Source organism: Neopsephotus bourkii, unplaced genomic scaffold (assembly GCF_033783945.1).
Source record: "Neopsephotus bourkii isolate Nb327-2 ecotype Australia unplaced genomic scaffold, CSIRO-AGI_Nbou_v1 NB_168, whole genome shotgun sequence".
In the NCBI taxonomy this organism is placed as follows: Eukaryota; Metazoa; Chordata; class Aves; order Psittaciformes; family Psittacidae; genus Neopsephotus; species Neopsephotus bourkii.
Window position 1 is genome coordinate 613,268 of NW_026900684.1, and position 17,001 is coordinate 630,268.

At 37.7% G+C, this 17,001-nt stretch overlaps 2 protein-coding genes across 13 annotated transcripts in view; both read left to right on the forward strand.

The window, feature by feature from the left end:
• The window catches only part of EXOC1 (exocyst complex component 1), a 32,957-nt gene extending 17,963 nt beyond the window's left edge, over nt 1-14,994 (forward strand). For 5 of the 9 annotated variants that reach the window (XM_061370583.1, XM_061370576.1, XM_061370605.1 and 2 more), the window contains 11 exons: nt 889-1,038; nt 2,407-2,512; nt 5,394-5,438; nt 6,564-6,727; nt 8,147-8,257; nt 8,722-8,798; nt 9,345-9,573; nt 10,700-10,883; nt 11,653-11,852; nt 13,366-13,560; nt 14,336-14,994. In XM_061370583.1, the coding sequence (XP_061226567.1) occupies nt 889-1,038; nt 2,407-2,512; nt 5,394-5,438; nt 6,564-6,727; nt 8,147-8,257; nt 8,722-8,798; nt 9,345-9,573; nt 10,700-10,883; nt 11,653-11,852; nt 13,366-13,560; nt 14,336-14,488 (1,614 nt within the window). In that variant the 3' untranslated portion in view covers nt 14,489-14,994. The remainder of the gene's footprint in view (nt 1-888; nt 1,039-2,406; nt 2,513-5,393; nt 5,439-6,563; nt 6,728-8,146; nt 8,258-8,721; nt 8,799-9,344; nt 9,574-10,699; nt 10,884-11,652; nt 11,853-13,365; nt 13,561-14,335) is intronic. The other 4 variants (XM_061370596.1, XM_061370622.1, XM_061370641.1 and 1 more) reach the window with 2 other exon arrangements.
• Nucleotides 14,995-16,257: 1,263 nt separating this feature from the next.
• Nucleotides 16,258-17,001, forward strand: part of CEP135 (centrosomal protein 135) — a 39,455-nt gene continuing 38,711 nt past the window's right edge. For 3 of the 4 annotated variants that reach the window (XM_061370531.1, XM_061370545.1, XM_061370553.1), the window contains exon 1: nt 16,559-16,686. The gene's annotated coding sequence lies outside the window, so the exon portion shown is untranslated. Of the gene's footprint in view, nt 16,344-16,558; nt 16,687-17,001 lie in introns of those variants that run through there. The other variant, XM_061370537.1, reaches the window with a different exon arrangement.

The window sequence follows — 17,001 nt, forward strand, 5'->3', positions numbered from 1 at the left end:
TTGAAATAAATCACTTCCTCCCCTCCGCTAACCAAGGGCTAATGGTTGTGTGTTCTGCTACGTGGCTGAGCTGTGGTATTACCTTGCTTGCTTCTGGAATTGTCCAGGAAACTTGTGATTTCAAGCAAGTAAAAGCTTAAAAAAGCTAAATCATGTGTTTTTCAACCAATATTATGTGATCTTCACTTAGCGGATAGTGTGTTTTTCAGGAGCCAGACAACATGAGGAGCTTGAAATTAGTAGCTTACTGTTAAATGGATTGTTTTATTCTGCATGTTGTAAACTGTTTAACTCTAGTAAATGTTCACTGATAGCGTGTGTGTACCTACATTTGTGGGGAGGGAGAAAGAATGTGTGTGAGCTGATTTTTTTAAGACTTGACCAAGGCTTGGCCAAAGTGGACTAAAGTAGGTTGACTTGGGGCAGACTTTCAGAGGTGTAGCATAAAGCTTGTCATTAGCACCTAAGCCATGTGTTGATTATTGGAGACTGGGAATGTCTTATTTTGTATGGGAACATCTTTAAGATATTTTTTTTTCCTTAGAAAAATAACATCATAATCTCTTAGAATTTTTCAGAAACAATTGAACACTTGTCCTTATACCTTCACTCGGGTGTACTTTGCATTTAGTGCAAAGTGGTAAACAAAACAAGCTTTACAATGAACAAGCTTACTGAGATGCTGTACCTACAACAGCTGTAATATCTCAGATTTCATGTTATATTAGGCCTCATTCCAATCTGCATCTCTAGACTTTGTTTCTATGCAAGGTATCTTAATGCTCCTCAGTTTGACTGAGATGCTGTCTTCATATTAAGTTTTTCAGGAAACTTCCAATAGATCTGTATAGTGCTTCCAGACTTATTTTAATACTCTCTTTTATCAAGGGTCATGATCAGAGTTCTACTCTTGCCCAGCACTCTGTTGAATTGACACTACCCAATCACCACCCATTTCACAGAGATTTACTTCGATATGCTAAACTGATGGAGTGGCTTAAGAACACAGATTATGGAAAATATGAAGGGCTAACAAAGGTATGCAAAGTGCTTAAATGATGCTAGAGAATGTATGTAATATACTTTTTTTGAGAGTCAAAAGAATTGCCTATGCATATGTGTGTGTCCTTTAATATTCCTTTATACTAAATTTAATTCAGTGCTCCTCTTTTCTTCCTCCTCTTTGGAATAGGAAACTTCACTTTTTTTTTTATTTTATTTGTTGCATCCTGTATTTTTTTTCCTTCAAGTTTCTGTGTCTCTGTTCTGAAGTCTCACAAGATATAAATATTAATGTAAAACAAGTTTGCCATTTTACAGTCTAGTAAGAAAAGCAATTAAGCTATTTCATCTTGATGTACCTATTGCCTGTGTAACATATTTGTTTCAATAGACCTTCATTTCTCTTGGCTCTGTGTGTATATGTATATGCATATATATATATATATATATACAACTTTTAACTGTCTTGTTCAAAATGGACATGGAGTGAAAAAATTACTACAGAAGTGTAGAAAATGTTTAGATAGAAGCCAAGGGAAAGTTAGTCCTTACAGACCAAGTGATCTTTTTTTATTAAAGTACTGTCATTCGTAAAACTCAGCCAGAGAAGATTTAAATTAAACTCTTAAAATGGCTTTGAAGTAGTTGTTCTTCTGCCTTCAGTGTAAGGCAGATAATCAGTGAATGACGGATGTCTTTGTAACCTTTATAATAAAAGATTAAGGGGATTAAATATTTATGAATTATGTGTGCTAAGTAACAAAAGTTTGAAGAACACAGGAAAAATATTATTGGGTGATCTTTGATTAAAAAAATATTTCTGTAACTTTTGTTCTAAAAATCTGAACAAACCAGATAATTTTCAAACTTACTTAATTGCCCTTCTAAAATTTGAGCTTGTTTTTGGCAGTGTTGCAAACAAATTATTTTGAGATCGACTGAATCCTGTAGTAAGTAGGCACACAGAGCCTGTGCCTCCCAAAGTTTTCTGCTCTTTTGTTTTCTTTCTGAGAACAGTAATAAGGAGTCATGTACTCAGGAAGATGTGTAGGACTGGTATCCTGTTTGCCTTTTTTGACCATTGTAAGAGTCTGGTAAAAGGGGCTACAGAGAATGGTGCTGAATTCAGTCTGTTCTACCCTTGAACTCTATGATGCTCTGCTACTAGTAATACTACTTGCATGTACCACATTGCTTATCTTTCCTCATGGAGGAGAAGTAGTAGTCTCTGTTCAGCGAACTCACTAGGAGAATGAATATAACCTGCTTAAATGTCATGAATACATTTTTGTGTATGCTACTTTGTTTTTAGTAGAACTTATATACTTGCTGGTTTCTAAAAACTATTTAAGATAACAAAGTCAATACGTATACCTGTTAACTGGTTTACATTTTTCTCTTAAGAATTATATGGATTATTTATCACGACTGTATGAAAGGGAAATAAAAGATTTCTTTGAAGTTGCCAAGATCAAGATGACAGGCACAACCAGAGAAGGAAAAAAGTTTGGTAAGCTTCCACGGGGCACGTATCTTTGAATCTTACTATTTGCTAATGAAATACTCACTACAGTACCTAGAGCCAATTTTATAGTGGTTTAAAATTGTTTACTTTGGTAAGGTCGAAGAAGTTGGATGAAAAATATGATTCGTAAACTTCTGACTTCCACAAGGCTGAAGTACCACAACTGAAATCTGTGACACTGGTCAAGGCAAAAGGATAAAATATGATATTTGTCAGATTTTCAAGTCTACACTCACTTTTTAACAAACTACCAGCCATATTTTATTACTTTATTAGTAGAACAGATTTGATGAATCAACTTTTGTAATTCAAGGAAGGTTGAGCAGCACGTGTGTGTGTTGTTTCTGCTGTCATTTTTGCTTTTAATAAGTTTTGAATGGATTTTGAAGAAGCTAGTTTTAATACAAATTCTGCCTAAGGAAACCTGTCAATTTCATTACCTTTTCAGTGGGAATTACCTATAGTCTGAGACCAGATTTCATACTTCATTAACTTGTAGGTCTTTCTGTTTAAGTGAGTATGTACTCTTGCTAGGATTAAACAGTCTAGTGTAAGAATGGTAATGAAGCTTTAAAAAAAATGACTTAAATACTTAGAAAGCAACAGTGTTACAGGTGCATTTATATATTGGCTTTCTATATTTTAAACTGCTTGGTTTCAAAACATGCTTAAAATGTATGTATTTGCCACAGTTCACCAGTTTCCAAATTCTAAATTCAGAAGCGATTTACAGCTTTAACTAGTGAGTTCTGCCAAGCTTATTTTGGGTCCTGAACTTAAGCTTTGGAGTTTGATGGTAGAGAACAGAAAAAAGAAATGAAAGGAAGAAAGCAGGAGAGTGGTGAGGCTTGACTGAGGGAGGGGAAGCTGGAAAGATAATTTAGCAAGCTGTTGGACAGCAAGTGGTGCCATAATGTAGCACTGTCAGAACAGATAAATTTGTGAATCCTGAAAAGCTGTCTTACTACAGGGAAAAAAACCCCACTTTATCCTAATAGAAATTAATTTCTAAACCAGTCTATAAACACTTTATTTTGGCACTTCTTTTTGATCTGCATTTGTGAGGAGACAGTTTTTGCAGCAGCTTCCTAACTTCTGTAAATGTTAGGGAGTGATCAGGCATTTTGGAGATAGAGGTCCTTCAGTGCACCAGCATAAGGGCTGCACCTTGAGAAGTCTTCTGTTGTGTATATGTGCAAATGTAGCTATTTTGTAACTGCTTATAATGATGTGTAATTTCAAAGGCTTCTATGTTGAAGATAGTGGTTGCACTATTACTAGTTGTCCATTAATTCAAAATACATCACTTCTTAGTAGTAAACTTAAGGAATAGTGTAGATCCATAATGCTCCAGTTGCATTCAGACACTAAAGATGACCTGTTTCCAAGCTGTGGTGTTGTGTGTTCTTGCCTTTTTTTTGTGCTTTGGGAATAGCATTGCTATTTGAATGCCCTAAATGCAGAGGCAATGCTGGGAGAATTCTGGCATTCTGTGCTACTGCAAGGTTCTTTGTCTGCATTTTTATGGCAAAAAAAAATCTGGGTCGTGAGCATTCACACTTGTCTTAAGTAGTTTGTTGTTGTTTTTCTTTTCTCTTCTTTTCTGATGAAGCCAAGACTTTGATACTTAAATACCATAAAAATCAATGTGGGAAAGAGTACTACTACTGTCATATTTTTATATGCTGTGGTTTCTTGAAAGCCGCTGTGGTTCCCCCGATTGTCCAGGGCCTGATCTTTGCCTGCAGTTCTTCACATTCTCTAATATAGTCCCATGCATTTGGAAATTGAGGATGGTGAAGAAGTGGGACCAATGCATGAGATGCATACGCCAAATAGATCAGGCCTAAACCTTTTTATTCAAAAACTGCCAAAACCTCCAAGATCAAAAACACAGGCTGTAATTTTTTGCACTTGGACATTGTAACTGTAAGTAGTGTTGCCTACTTGAGAACATCTGGTATTTAAGACATGTTTGTGGCATTTTGAAGTATTTACTCATTCTATTACAGTAGGTTCTGCTTGCCTGCTCCATTTTGGGCAGCTTGTAGCATCCATCTTCATATCTTCTTAATACCACATACTGCTTTTAGTGTATGTATGCAAATGGCTTTCACTGGTTAGGGATTCTCTATTTACTGCAAATGCCTATTTACCCTAAATTTCACACTAAAGTCCACTTGAGGAAACTGTTTTATTCTGCGAAAACCAGGAAAAATAAAATCCACCTTGTAAATTTTTTTTTCCTATGTATTTATTGTTTTCATCCTCTCCAAATTTGCAGTCGTCATTTTTTGGTGCAGCATGAATACACAAGATGTATTCTCTATGTAAACATCCTGATTTGCGAACCACAGAAAGGGTTAGCCAGTCTTACTGTCAATGCAGATGATTTTGCAGTATTGGTGCGTGCTTTTTAAATTGAAGAGGTGGCCAATATCTCTGACTCAGTACAAAATTACGTAAGTACATCTTAATTTCATGTCTGTTATCAATATGATGATAGATTTTTTGGAAACTGAGTCTTTTGCAATATTTAACTCTGACAAACAGAGCCCTAATTTAATGGACTTCTGAATTTGGGAGGACTTAAATACATTACCAAAAATGTTTTTTGTACATACTATGTAAGACAAAGGAAAGTTTACTACCTAGAAACTTACTTTGTTTTCCATGTAGCTTAGATACTGAATTTCTAGAATAGTACCTCTCCAACTAAATGTGTTTGCAATGTAGTTACTTGCTGCTTATAGTTCTCTGCATGTTTCTTTCCAGTTAGAGCTTAACTTGCATCTTGTGCATGGTTTGTGCAAACTGCATTTTAACTTGTCTTTGTCTTTGATGCTTGCAACCTAATCCATCCCAGCTACACTGCCTCGAAAAGAAAGTGCTGTCAAACAGGAAACTGAGAGTGAGTATAACTAGTTGCATTAGTTGGTATTGTCGATGCACGTGTGTCAATGTAAAGATGAAGTGCTGCATTGTGGAAAATCTACCTAACACTGAAGCACTCCATTCAGAATGAAATAAGCATTAGCAGAATCATTGGTTTTGAAAAGCAAAAATGAAGCATGGCTAAAATAGCCCAATGTAGAAGTAGAGGAGGTTTGCAGGTTAAGGCGACAACTTCTGGATTCCCCATGCCACTGGTTGATAGAAAATATGTCTCTGCCTAAGAGCTTGTCCTAGTTTTCTAACTCTTCCAATAGGTTGAGGTAACAACTTTTATTAGATCTATAGACTTTGCCTTGTGTCCTTAGGTCAGATGCCAACATAGCAGTTAAATGAGAGGGTTGCTTTTAAGTTTCTTTATGGTTGAGATGTCAAAAGTTTACATGAGGGTCAAAATATTGATGATTTCCTGGTCTTGTTACTAGATTTCTCCATCCTGTTCCAACATTTCTGAAAAATTGGGAAAAAAAAGTAAAAATGCTGCTCACCTAGGAGAAGGCCCCAGAATATCAGGAATAAGTATCTGTATGTTAATCATGATCAAAAGGAGGGGAGAACATTAACAACAGGACTACTATAGGATTGTAGGTCCAGCAAAATAGCTGGAGCAAGCCATGTAGACAAAAAGATTAACAGCAGAAAGAACAAAAAGTGTATCTGTGTATATAAAGCTCTTTAATGCTTTCAATCCTGTGAATTAATTCTTCTGCTTCTGTCAGCCTTTGCCCAAAGTACATTCACAAAGATCATAACTGGTCTTTGCTTTCAAATTCTCAAGGAGATTATCTATCCCAGTGTTCCTGGATTTCAAAGCTTTGTTCCTTTTATACCTTTTTCCATACTTTACAATGAGTGCTTATGTAGCTACATTGTAGTTTGAAATTTGCTGAGGTATTTCACTTATCTTGTAAGGAGAAAATAATGTGTTTATGGCAAAAGCATTTGCAGCTTAGACAAAAATGGAGTTGTTTGATTTTAATGTAGGACTACTAGCAAATCTTGATCTCCTGCATTCTGTAACAGAACTGTTCTTGAACGTTTTATCCTGCCTTTGCTTCCCTCCTTCATAGTGTCTATTCCACAGGTCTTCATGGAAGTTCTGGAAAATTGACTGGGTCTACTTCCAGCCTAAATAAACTCTCTGTTCAGAGTTCAGGAAACCGTAGGTCTCAGTCATCCTCACTGTTGGATATGGGAAACATGTCTGCCTCTGACCTTGATGTGGCTGATAGAACAAAATTTGATAAGGTAAAGCAAGATGTTGCATAGAATTTTTGTCAGGTTTTGCATTAGAAGTGTTGTCCCGTATGTGGGCTCATTGCCTGGTGCACGGTGCCAATACACACCAAGTCAATGTATTTCTGTTCTTTTATCCTAGTTTGCACAATGTAGGAGCTAGGCATTTCACCAAGACAGAAGCATCTTGCCTATCCTTGTATAAAAATCTGTACTGCTTAAATTTTAAAACGTAAATTTCAAATTCTGTATGCACCACACATCTAAAAAAAGGCAGTTTCTAAAAAATATGTAGATCAGAGTGTTATTCTCCCATTATAAGATTCCAGGTATTTTATATGCTGCACGTGATCTTTAAAGCATACAATATGGTCTAATAATTTTAGGCCAAATACACATTTTTAAGCTAATAGCAATTGAACTGATGGATTATCCAACTGATTTTATTTTTATCCATACAGATGTTCATGTGTTCTGTTGCATTTTGCCAGTATATTAGCAAAAGTGAAAGATAAGAAAGCATGATCTTCTTTTAGCCAGGACTTGAGCATGGCCCCTTGCTCAGTCTTTTTCTGGGAGGAAATATTTTATGAAACAATATTAACTGTTAAGTTATTACACATCTGTATCAGCAACTTCTCTAGAATTCAAATGATAGCTTTTTAAAAAACAACTTTATACAAGTACAGGTATTGTGCTAATTTTTTCAACTTCTGACTTTTATCTCACACCCATAGAAAACACATGACTGTGACTATAAATACTTGTGGAGTAAATCTTGTGTGGTGTAAAGATGACAGATTAGAAGCATGTCTAACACCTGACTTACAATTTCAGTAGTTCATATTAATAAACTTCAATTATTTTAATGAATTATTGCCAAAATAGTGTTTCATTTTAGATTAAATCTAAAAATTGTAATGAATGCTTCTGTTTCAGTGCAAAACTTGCTGTTGGTTTATGTAGCAGAGATATATGGAAAATTTTTCTACTGGGCAGTTATCTTCTTACATACATGGTTTACCTGTTTTTCTTCCCTGAGGCTTGTATTTTGTCTTCTTCCTCTCAGCAACCCAGGCAGAAAAGAGGGTGGCAGAACCAGTGATTTACTAGTAAAATGTGAATTACTAGTAAAATATGAATGTTTTCATTATAGCACAGAAGTCCTTCCTCAGGCTGTGGCTAGAAAACTTTTAGTTGTGGAAAAACATAGATAGTTCTTGTCTTCCCTGTGTTATATGGATAAGATGGGACTATGTTGAAGATGCAGATACCAGTACAAACTGTTTCCATTTCTGTTAAGTAGAAATTAGTCTTGTAAAGCTTACTGAAGATAGAAAGTATAAAGTCTTAGGCAACAAACAGTTAAAATTAGTATTACTAACTGTTCATATTATTTGGTATGTTGATAAAATATTTGGCTTTCTTTAGATTTTTGAGCAAGTATTAAGTGAACTAGAGCCTCTGTGTCTGGCAGAACAGGACTTCATTAGTAAATTTTTCAAACTACAGCAACATCAGAGCATCTCAGGAACAGCAACGGTATGACTCTTATTTTTTACTTCGGTGGCAGAGTAATCCATCAGGCCTCATAAAAGACCTGTTTAAAAGATAACTCCTGAATTTATGTGGCAGTTATGTGATCCAGGTGATCAGTAACTTGTTTTACTCCATTAGCTGGCAGAATCTTTTATTTTTGGCTGACCAGTACAAAATTTATTAAAGAAGGACTGACACGTTTATTTTGCCATGACTTTGTTTCCTCCTAAGATCACAGTAAACACTTCATCATGCTGTGTAGGAATGCAGTGGGTAGTAATTGTGGACAGAGTTGGATTTGGTGGAACACAACCATAAAACTACCATAACCTTGCAAATCCCTGTAATTGCTACTTGTGGAATGGGGGCTGATAATTATGTTGATTTTGTCAGATATACTTATCACTTAAATACAGAATTGGAGACAAGCTTTTAGTTTCTTTTATATACATTCGTTGTTCTTACAGAATGAAGCGGAGGAAATGGATGGAGGAACTTTATCTCGTTCATACACTTCTGGTGTTCCACAAACAATATTGTCTGAGTATGTGCTGCTGCAATTTGTTATTAATTCTTGAGCCTACATGTGAATTTATTTCGTGCATAAAAGTTTTTTTTCTCTATAATCGAAATTGTTCCCTTCTAGTGAAAGTTAGTACTGAACTCTTAATGTGTGCCCAGACACTGAATGTGGCAGTAAATTTAAAAAGTTGCATAGATGGATGTTTCTGTCTGTAGTCTTATAAAAAAGGCACTTAATTCTCTATTAGCTTGCAAAGTGAAACTAGGCATTGTAATATGTAAAATGTGCTTTGGAAAATATGCTTAGCAAAGTTGTGAGTTTGTGTGTGTGGCAACTTCCACACAGAAAACACTTTTTTATAATATTTTATACTTGGGATTATTGATTTTTACTGTGTAGCATTGGCATTTTCTTTCTTACCAGTATTCTGAAAATCATGAGACTTGTTGAACTCAAATGAGACTACTATAGCAATAAATAAATTTATCCTCAAAATGTTAGCAAAGAGTGTAACATAGCCTCATAAACTGTCAAAGTAATCTTTTTTATCTTATGCATTTTTAATAGGAAGGACATGATCCGACAAATGATGACAAAAATATTTCGTTGTATTGAACCTGAGCTGAATAATCTTATAGCACTGGGGGACAAGATCGATAGCTTTAACTCCCTTTATATGTTAGTTAAGATGAGTCATCATGTATGGACAGCACAAAATGTGGACCCAGCTTCCTTTCTCAGCACAACACTTGGAAATGTTTTGGTGACTGTCAAAAGGAACTTTGATAAATGCATTGTAAGTCCTTTAGTTATTTTAAGCTAACTATAATATTACAGGAAACTCACTTCTACCCAGTTTGATTTTCCTTTCCTTATAGCTCAAGTTTTGCTTTTAATTTGAAGTGAAAATGAGTATTGCTCTTCTACTAGCCAAATCTTCAGAAAAGATAAACTAATGGATCGTTGTATTTCTTCTTTCTCTCCATTCCAGTTTTCTTCAATAATTAGCTATATATGACTACTCATTCACTGCTGTGAGGTAGTTGACATTTTTATTTGTTTATTTAAACAAACTGAAGCAAATAAACTTCAGTTTATTTATTGAAGTCAGTCAAATAAACTACTGGTCTATGCCTTTTTTTTGCTTTCCAAAACAAAACATCGCAAACTTAGGAGGATTTTGCTTTCCCCTTTGAGCATAGTATGCCAGATAGACATCTATTCCGTGTGTTCAGTTACTTCTGTCTAACCTCTAACAAAAACTTGGTTTAAACAAAAAGGTAAATCTTTTGGCAGTAGCAGAGGCAGCTTCCACTGTCAGAAACTTCTTTTTGCTAATATGGTATGACCATTATATAAAATACAGCAAGTTCAGTGAAAATGTAGCTGCTGGTATAACTTCTTATTGTATATCTTTCTGTTATAAATGTAATTTGACTCTAGGCCACCAGAGTAAGACTGACCATTCTTGATCAGTTCAATGCTTAAAATATTCTGATACTTATTTGTATTATACTGAAATTTTATATCAGTAGAAGATTAAAGAAACTTCTTCTAGCAGAAGGAATTGTTAGCTTGGCTGAATCAGAAAATGGAAGTTCCTTGTTAGATTATAAAATGAAAATGGGTAAGTTTGGGTTTTTTGTTTTTTTTTATTCTTTTTCCCCTAATACTAAGTAGACAAAGGAGAAGAAAAGCCAGAAGATTTTGCTTGCCCATCTTCTGTTTTCTTTCCAGTTATTTCTTAGGAAATTTTTGAGGATAAAAAGGGAGAGAGACTGAGCAGATGTATTAACTGAAATATAAAATTATTTCTGTGTTTGAATAAGTGTCAATTTTTTCAGTATGTCTGCATTTTTCTAGTTGCTGTATATTCTGGACTCATATTGGAGTCTAACATCTGTTCCTCTTTTAAATTTAAGAGCAATCAAATGAAGCAGATGGATGAAGTAAAAATCTCAAAGAAGAGTAAAGTTGGGATCCTTCCATTTGTTGCTGAATTTGAAGAGTTTGCAGCCCTTGCTGAATCGATTTTCAAAAATGCAGAACGACGAGGAGATCTCGATAAAGCATACATAAAACTTATTAGAGCTGTTTTTGTCAGTGGTACGTCTTTTGAGGTTGTCATAGTAACTAAAATGATTGCTTCCTCCAATGTGTATATAATTTTGCTCCAAGTTACAGGTTTTTCTTTTTAAGACTTTCTTTTGCAAGCCATGTGACTGATACATGTGCTGAAATTTTTATTATCTCTGTTATTTGTAGGAGAACACATATAAGCCTTCTGATCATAATATGCTTTTTAAGAGCAAACTGTAGATACTTCCCTTTGTACACACATGTAAAGTGACTTTACATTATGACAGAGGGAAGTGGAGGGAGAGAGTAGATGCAGCAACGTGGCACACTCAATCTGAAGTAGTTTCCTGTCTTTTGCCCCAAGTGTAGCATAAATGAATTGATAAATCTGCATGGGATCCCTGGCATTTGGTCCTAATACCATTCATCTTCACAACCGTGTGAAGTGCAGAACACTTGAGTTCTGGCTATGAATGTGACCCTTCCTTGGCACGTTCAGTCCTTTGTGTCCTAGCTTGATAAAGCAGGTAGCTCTAGTCCTTCCTGTCACCAGCTGTAGTCTGAAAAACAGCAACACCCTTGTTCCACTGGTTTTATTTAGCATTAAAAAAAAGAAGAGGGAGAGAAAAGGGGCAGATATATGCAAGCCAATGACCTCTGGAAAAGTTTTCCTTCGTTTTTTAAAATGGTGGGACCATTTACCTCTCCATTTACCTGCAAACTTTCAAACACTTCTACCTATAGTAAGTGTTGGCCTCTTGGTATTATTAAGTATTTTGCTTCCTTTTACTTTCAGTTGAGAAAGTAGCCAATGAAAGTCAGAAAACACCCAGAGATGTGGTCATGATGGAGAACTTCCATCATATTTTTGCAACACTTTCTCGCTTGAAAATTTCTTGCCTTGAGGCTGAGAAAAAAGAAGCCAAACAGAAATACACTGATCATCTTCAGTCCTATGTCATCTACTCACTCGGACAGCCTCTTGAGAAATTAAATGTAAGTATGCTTGAGTTTATACACATTTAAATGGTACAGGGTAGTCTTTCTCAAGTGTTTAGTTTGCACTATCCGATCTCTCTGTCACTATCATAATCTCTGTTATTTTAGATTTAAGCATGCCTGGCAGTAGTACTCATAAGGGTAACAGTCTCAGATGAAAATAACCAAATTTGTCATGGCAGTTAATAGAACTGACAAAACCTTACTGTTGTCTTTAGCAAGTGGTTTAGAGGTAGGAAAAAGAGAGGGGAAAAGTAATAGGGAGCTTTGGGATAAATTTGCCCACCGCAGCTGCAATGAAAATTACTCTAGTTTCTAAACTGTTCAACACTAAGAAAAGTTTTAGAGAAGTTTGGTATGTCTGAAGCTGAACTAAGAGTTAAAGTCAGTGCTGACTTAGGATCGGATGTAGTTCTGCCCACCAAAATTTTCCCACTGTTCATTGCTTTTTCTGTAAGCAGGATATCAGCCATTCATTTTCTGAAAATTCTAAGATGTATTCTCTTTCTGAAAGTTAAAATGCTTCCCACTTGTGCATTGACTGACCAGCACCTAAGCTGCCATGTAATAAGTGCTTGCTTGCTTGCTCCCCTCTCCCCAGGCAGGACAGGAGAGAGAATAGGAAGAACAAAAGTGAGAAAACTAGGGGGTGGAGATAAAGACAGTTTAATCAATGGATAGACAGAGAGAGGTACAAAAGTGGTACAAAAACAGTCATTCACTCCTCCTACAAGCAGACCGATGCACAACCTATTTTTGAGCAACAACTGCTTTTGAAGCCAAACATCATCCCTGCCCCCTCCTCTAACCCTAATTTTTACAGCTGAGCATGTTGTTACATGCTACGGAATATAGCCTTTTGGCCAGGTTTGACCTGTCCAGCAATAACCAAGAAACACTGGTGCATTACTAGCGCTGTTTTAGACAGACATCCAAAATACAGCACCATGTGGGCTGCTATTAAGAAAGTTAACTCCTTTCTGTCCAGACCATTTGAAACAGTTGTACTGTGTTTCAACAGTTGCATTGTTTCAAATGAAGTTGTGGCTCTACATGTGTGTTCATAGGCACACTTTCCTCCATTTTTATTATGTTGAGCCAGCGGGTGAGGGGCAGTGAGAAGAGAGGGCAATTACAAACAAATGCTGCTGAGAAATTCATATTCAGGTGCTTACTCAGTTTATCCAAAAGATCCACTATTTTCCCAGGCTACAGCCTCATTAATTGTGGATTTTGAAGCTGCTTCAGTATTACTTACAAGGTTGCAAAGAAAAGCTTGGTTGCATCTAGAAATGATTAATTTTGGTTTTATGCTAGTACTTGTGGAGTGCTGTATTGTTGTGCTGTGCTTTAATGTTTATGGCTGAGCATTATTTCATGCCCAATTAAAAAACAAAACTGGTTGGAAGCCACAACAGTCGTCAAGCAGAATCCAGACTTAACTATGCATATGCTTGTCAAATTATTAGTTCAGATTGTGATAATCATTAATGATGTTACTGTTTGTTAGCATTTTTTTGAAGGTGTTGAAGCTCGTGTGGCACAAGGTATACGAGAAGAGGAAGTAAGTTACCAACTGGCTTTTAATAAGCAAGAGCTTCGTAAAGTTATAAAGGAATATCCTGGTAAGGAAGTGAAGAAGGGATTGGATAATCTCTACAAGAAAGTAGATAAACATCTCTGTGAAGAAGAAAACTTACTTCAGGTAAACTAAAACATGGCTTCAAAACCTTGTTTTAAAAAACCTTTGTTTACACACAGGCTCTTTATTATTGCTTTTGCATATGTATTCTGAGGAGTGCCTAGCTTCAGCATTAACTCTGAAAAAACATGAATTGTGAACAGAGTTTTTGGTAATCCCACTCTGATTCTACTTGTAACATTGATTTGAACTCTGGTGGTAGAATTCAGAATGAAACTTCCTTTGTGATTCTCTAGCTGACCATTAATAGGTAATCTCTGTTCTGAAAATATATACTGGAAGTAGAGAGAACTCTATTTAAATGAACGATTAACCTGATGGGAGATTTAGCTGGTACGCTGTGGCAGAATATACTTTCATTTACATCTTTTTCTGATAGTTACATTATTTTTTTTCTTACACTCTCTAAACTTTCTCACTATAGTAAATGGTAAGTTTAAGAGTTGAGCTTGTATTAACAGCTTTTTAAAGTCTGAAACATGAATTAGTGGCACTGTTCTGGTTTGGGGTGTTTTCTTTAAAGACAAAAGCGATACCTCTTTCAGGACAGCTTCCTCATCTTCTTCAGTATTTCTGCTTTGCAAATTTGGTAGGAGTCATGTAAACATTAAAGATCTTAATGGGTGAAAAATTTAATGTAGCAACTCAGTTTACTGAACTTTTGTTAGCAAGCTTTAGTTTTGAAATGACACCTCAACTGAGAATCAGTTAATGAGCCAATGGTTTGTAGTTCACATAGAGTGTATTGTGCCAACATTTTGTTTGCTTGCTTTGGCAGGTTGTGTGGCATTCCATGCAAGATGAGTTTATACGGCAGTACAAGCACTTTGAAGGGCTAATAGCTCGCTGCTACCCTGGATCGGGAATTACTATGGAATTCACTATACAGGATATTTTAGACTACTGTTCCAGTATTGCACAGTCTCATTGAGCCCTCTAGAAAGGGAAGGAGAAGTGAGCTGAAATTGTGGCTGTGTATAAGGGAATCAAACACTATAAATGCTGTTTGTTTTTAAAAGATGTATGTGTAGTTAACTGCCATATATATTATCAAGTTATACTCCTGCTTCAGATGTCCTTCAGGGCAAAATGAAACCTTTAGGGATTTGTTCAAGTACTGTTTGGAAGCATTAATTCTGTGAAACACTTCGGATGTAGTTTTCCCCTTCTCCTAATGTTCAGATACTTTTATTTATAATCCTTTCTCTTGTTAAAAGCAGTAAGCACTACCTTCACAGTATGCAAAAAAGATACTACTGTTTTCACTAATATTTTGTATCTTGAAAATCATGTCAGCATTAAAGGCTATCAGATCTTTTCCCTTCCTTGTTCTAGAAAGTATGAATGTGGAACTTTATGTGGTGGTAATACTGAATTCATGTTCTGGTATGTAATGTGGCTGTGGCTACAGTACTTAATTAAATGGTGTTAATCAGATTCTTTATTTCTGTGGAGTGTTATTTCAAAAAGGTAAAAAGGCAGAGTTATTTCCATTGTCTTGTCTCTGGGCATTGAAGTAGAATTGCCCTACTTCCCAACACATGGGTGGTGGTTTTTTTCCTTCATAGAACCATAGAATACTAGGTTGGAAAGGATCTCAAGGATCATCTGGTCCAACCTTTCTAGGCAAAGCATGACCTAGACATGATTTCCCAGCACCCTGTCCAGCCAAATCTTAAAAATGTCCCAACACTGAGGAGTCCACCATTTCCCTGGGGAGAATATTCCAATGGCTGATTGTTCTCATTGTGAAAAATCTTCCTCTAGTGTCCAACTGGAATCTCCCCAGGAGTAACTTTGCCCATTATCCCTCCTTATAAAAAGAGAGTCTCCATCTTCTTTGTACCCACCCTTTAAATACTGGAATAGTATTTAAGCTGCTTTTAAGCTGCCTTTTATCAAGGCTGAACAAACCCAGTTCTCTCAGCTTCTCCTCCCAGGCTTCCCAATGTTCTGATGATCTTTGTGGCCCTTCTCTGGACCTCCACCAGCCTGTTGATACCTTTTTTTTGTACAGCACGGAACAAAACAGTACAGCTTTCCAGGTACGGCCTGACCAGTGCTGTGTGGGATGACATATTTATCTCTGCTGGTGATATCCTTGTTAATGTAACCCAGCATCCTGTTGGCTTTCTCTGCAGCACACTGTTCAGTCATTGAGCTGCTTGTCCACCATGGACTCCCAGCTGCCTTTCCACAGAGCTGCGGCCCCGGCAGGTAGATCCCAGGTTTTGCTGCACTCTGGGATTGTGCTTACTCAGGTGCAAGACCTTGCATTTCTCCTTGCTGAACTGCATAAGGTTCTTACTAGCCCATGCTTCCACCTTATTTCTAGTAAGCATGATGTAGCATCACTGTGCGCTGTGCTCCCATCTCACTTAATCCTTTTCTCCCCCTGGAGCTTCAGCTGCCTGCGATTCAAGGCTTCGTTTTCCTGAGGAAGCTGACGCGTTGTTGGGCAGAGCTGAGATGTGCACAGCACAGAAACATGTACCACAGAAACAATGAACCCGCGCACGGAGGGGCTCGGGAAGCAGAAGCACGGATTAAACCCCGACACCAGTACTAATACCGTTACCATCCTCCGACGGAACCACCAACACAGCCCCCAGTCGCCGCCCCGCCGGACGTGCCCTCGCCCCGCCCCTCATCGCGAGGGATGCCGGTCCCGCGGGGCTGACGGCTGTTGGGCGGGTCTGGTGCGGGCGCGTGCCCCGTTGCTGAGGTGACGGGGCGGAAACGGTCGCTGCTCCGCGCGCCATTTTCAAACGGGTGGCTCGGCCTAGGTGAGGGAGTGGGGCCGGGGGGAGGGGGGGGCCTGCACCGGGGGAGCGCGGTGGCCTGTAAGGGAAGGAGGCGAGGGTGCTTCCGGCAGGGCCGGGCACGGCCGCTGGAGCAGCCCCGAGGAGAGCGCGGCGCTGAACAGCTTCCGTCTGTGCTGTCGCTGGGGAGCGCAGATTAGCCCGGGCAGCTTCCCCAGCGCCTGGCCTACGTGCTCTGCCGAAGCCTCGCTGAAACATCTCGGATGCTCCTTAGCGGCTCGTCTTGCAAGAATTTTCGTGTACGTCTGGTAAGACTGACCCGGACGGAGGGAGGAAAAAGAAGCAGGGCCTGACAGGTCTTGTGTAGGTATAGTTTGGGGTTTCTGAAATGCCTATAAAGCTTCCAGGCTAGCCAGATAGATAATGAGCAGGCTCATAAGCAATAGGGTTTTCTTGTGCTGTAATGAAAGCCTATAGCTTCTGGCGACTCTTTAAAGAAGACGTGTTCTCTAGAGCGAGAGTTGTCTTTCTAATAGACAAAGAGGTGACACTTTGTAGCAAACGTTGTGTCTGAATTTCTGGTCTGAAGTGGACTCCCAGCTAACAAACTTGGAAACAGACGTTGTCAAAACAAGCGCAGGCTCATTCGGTGCGGCTTGAAAACGATGTTGCAATAACGGCG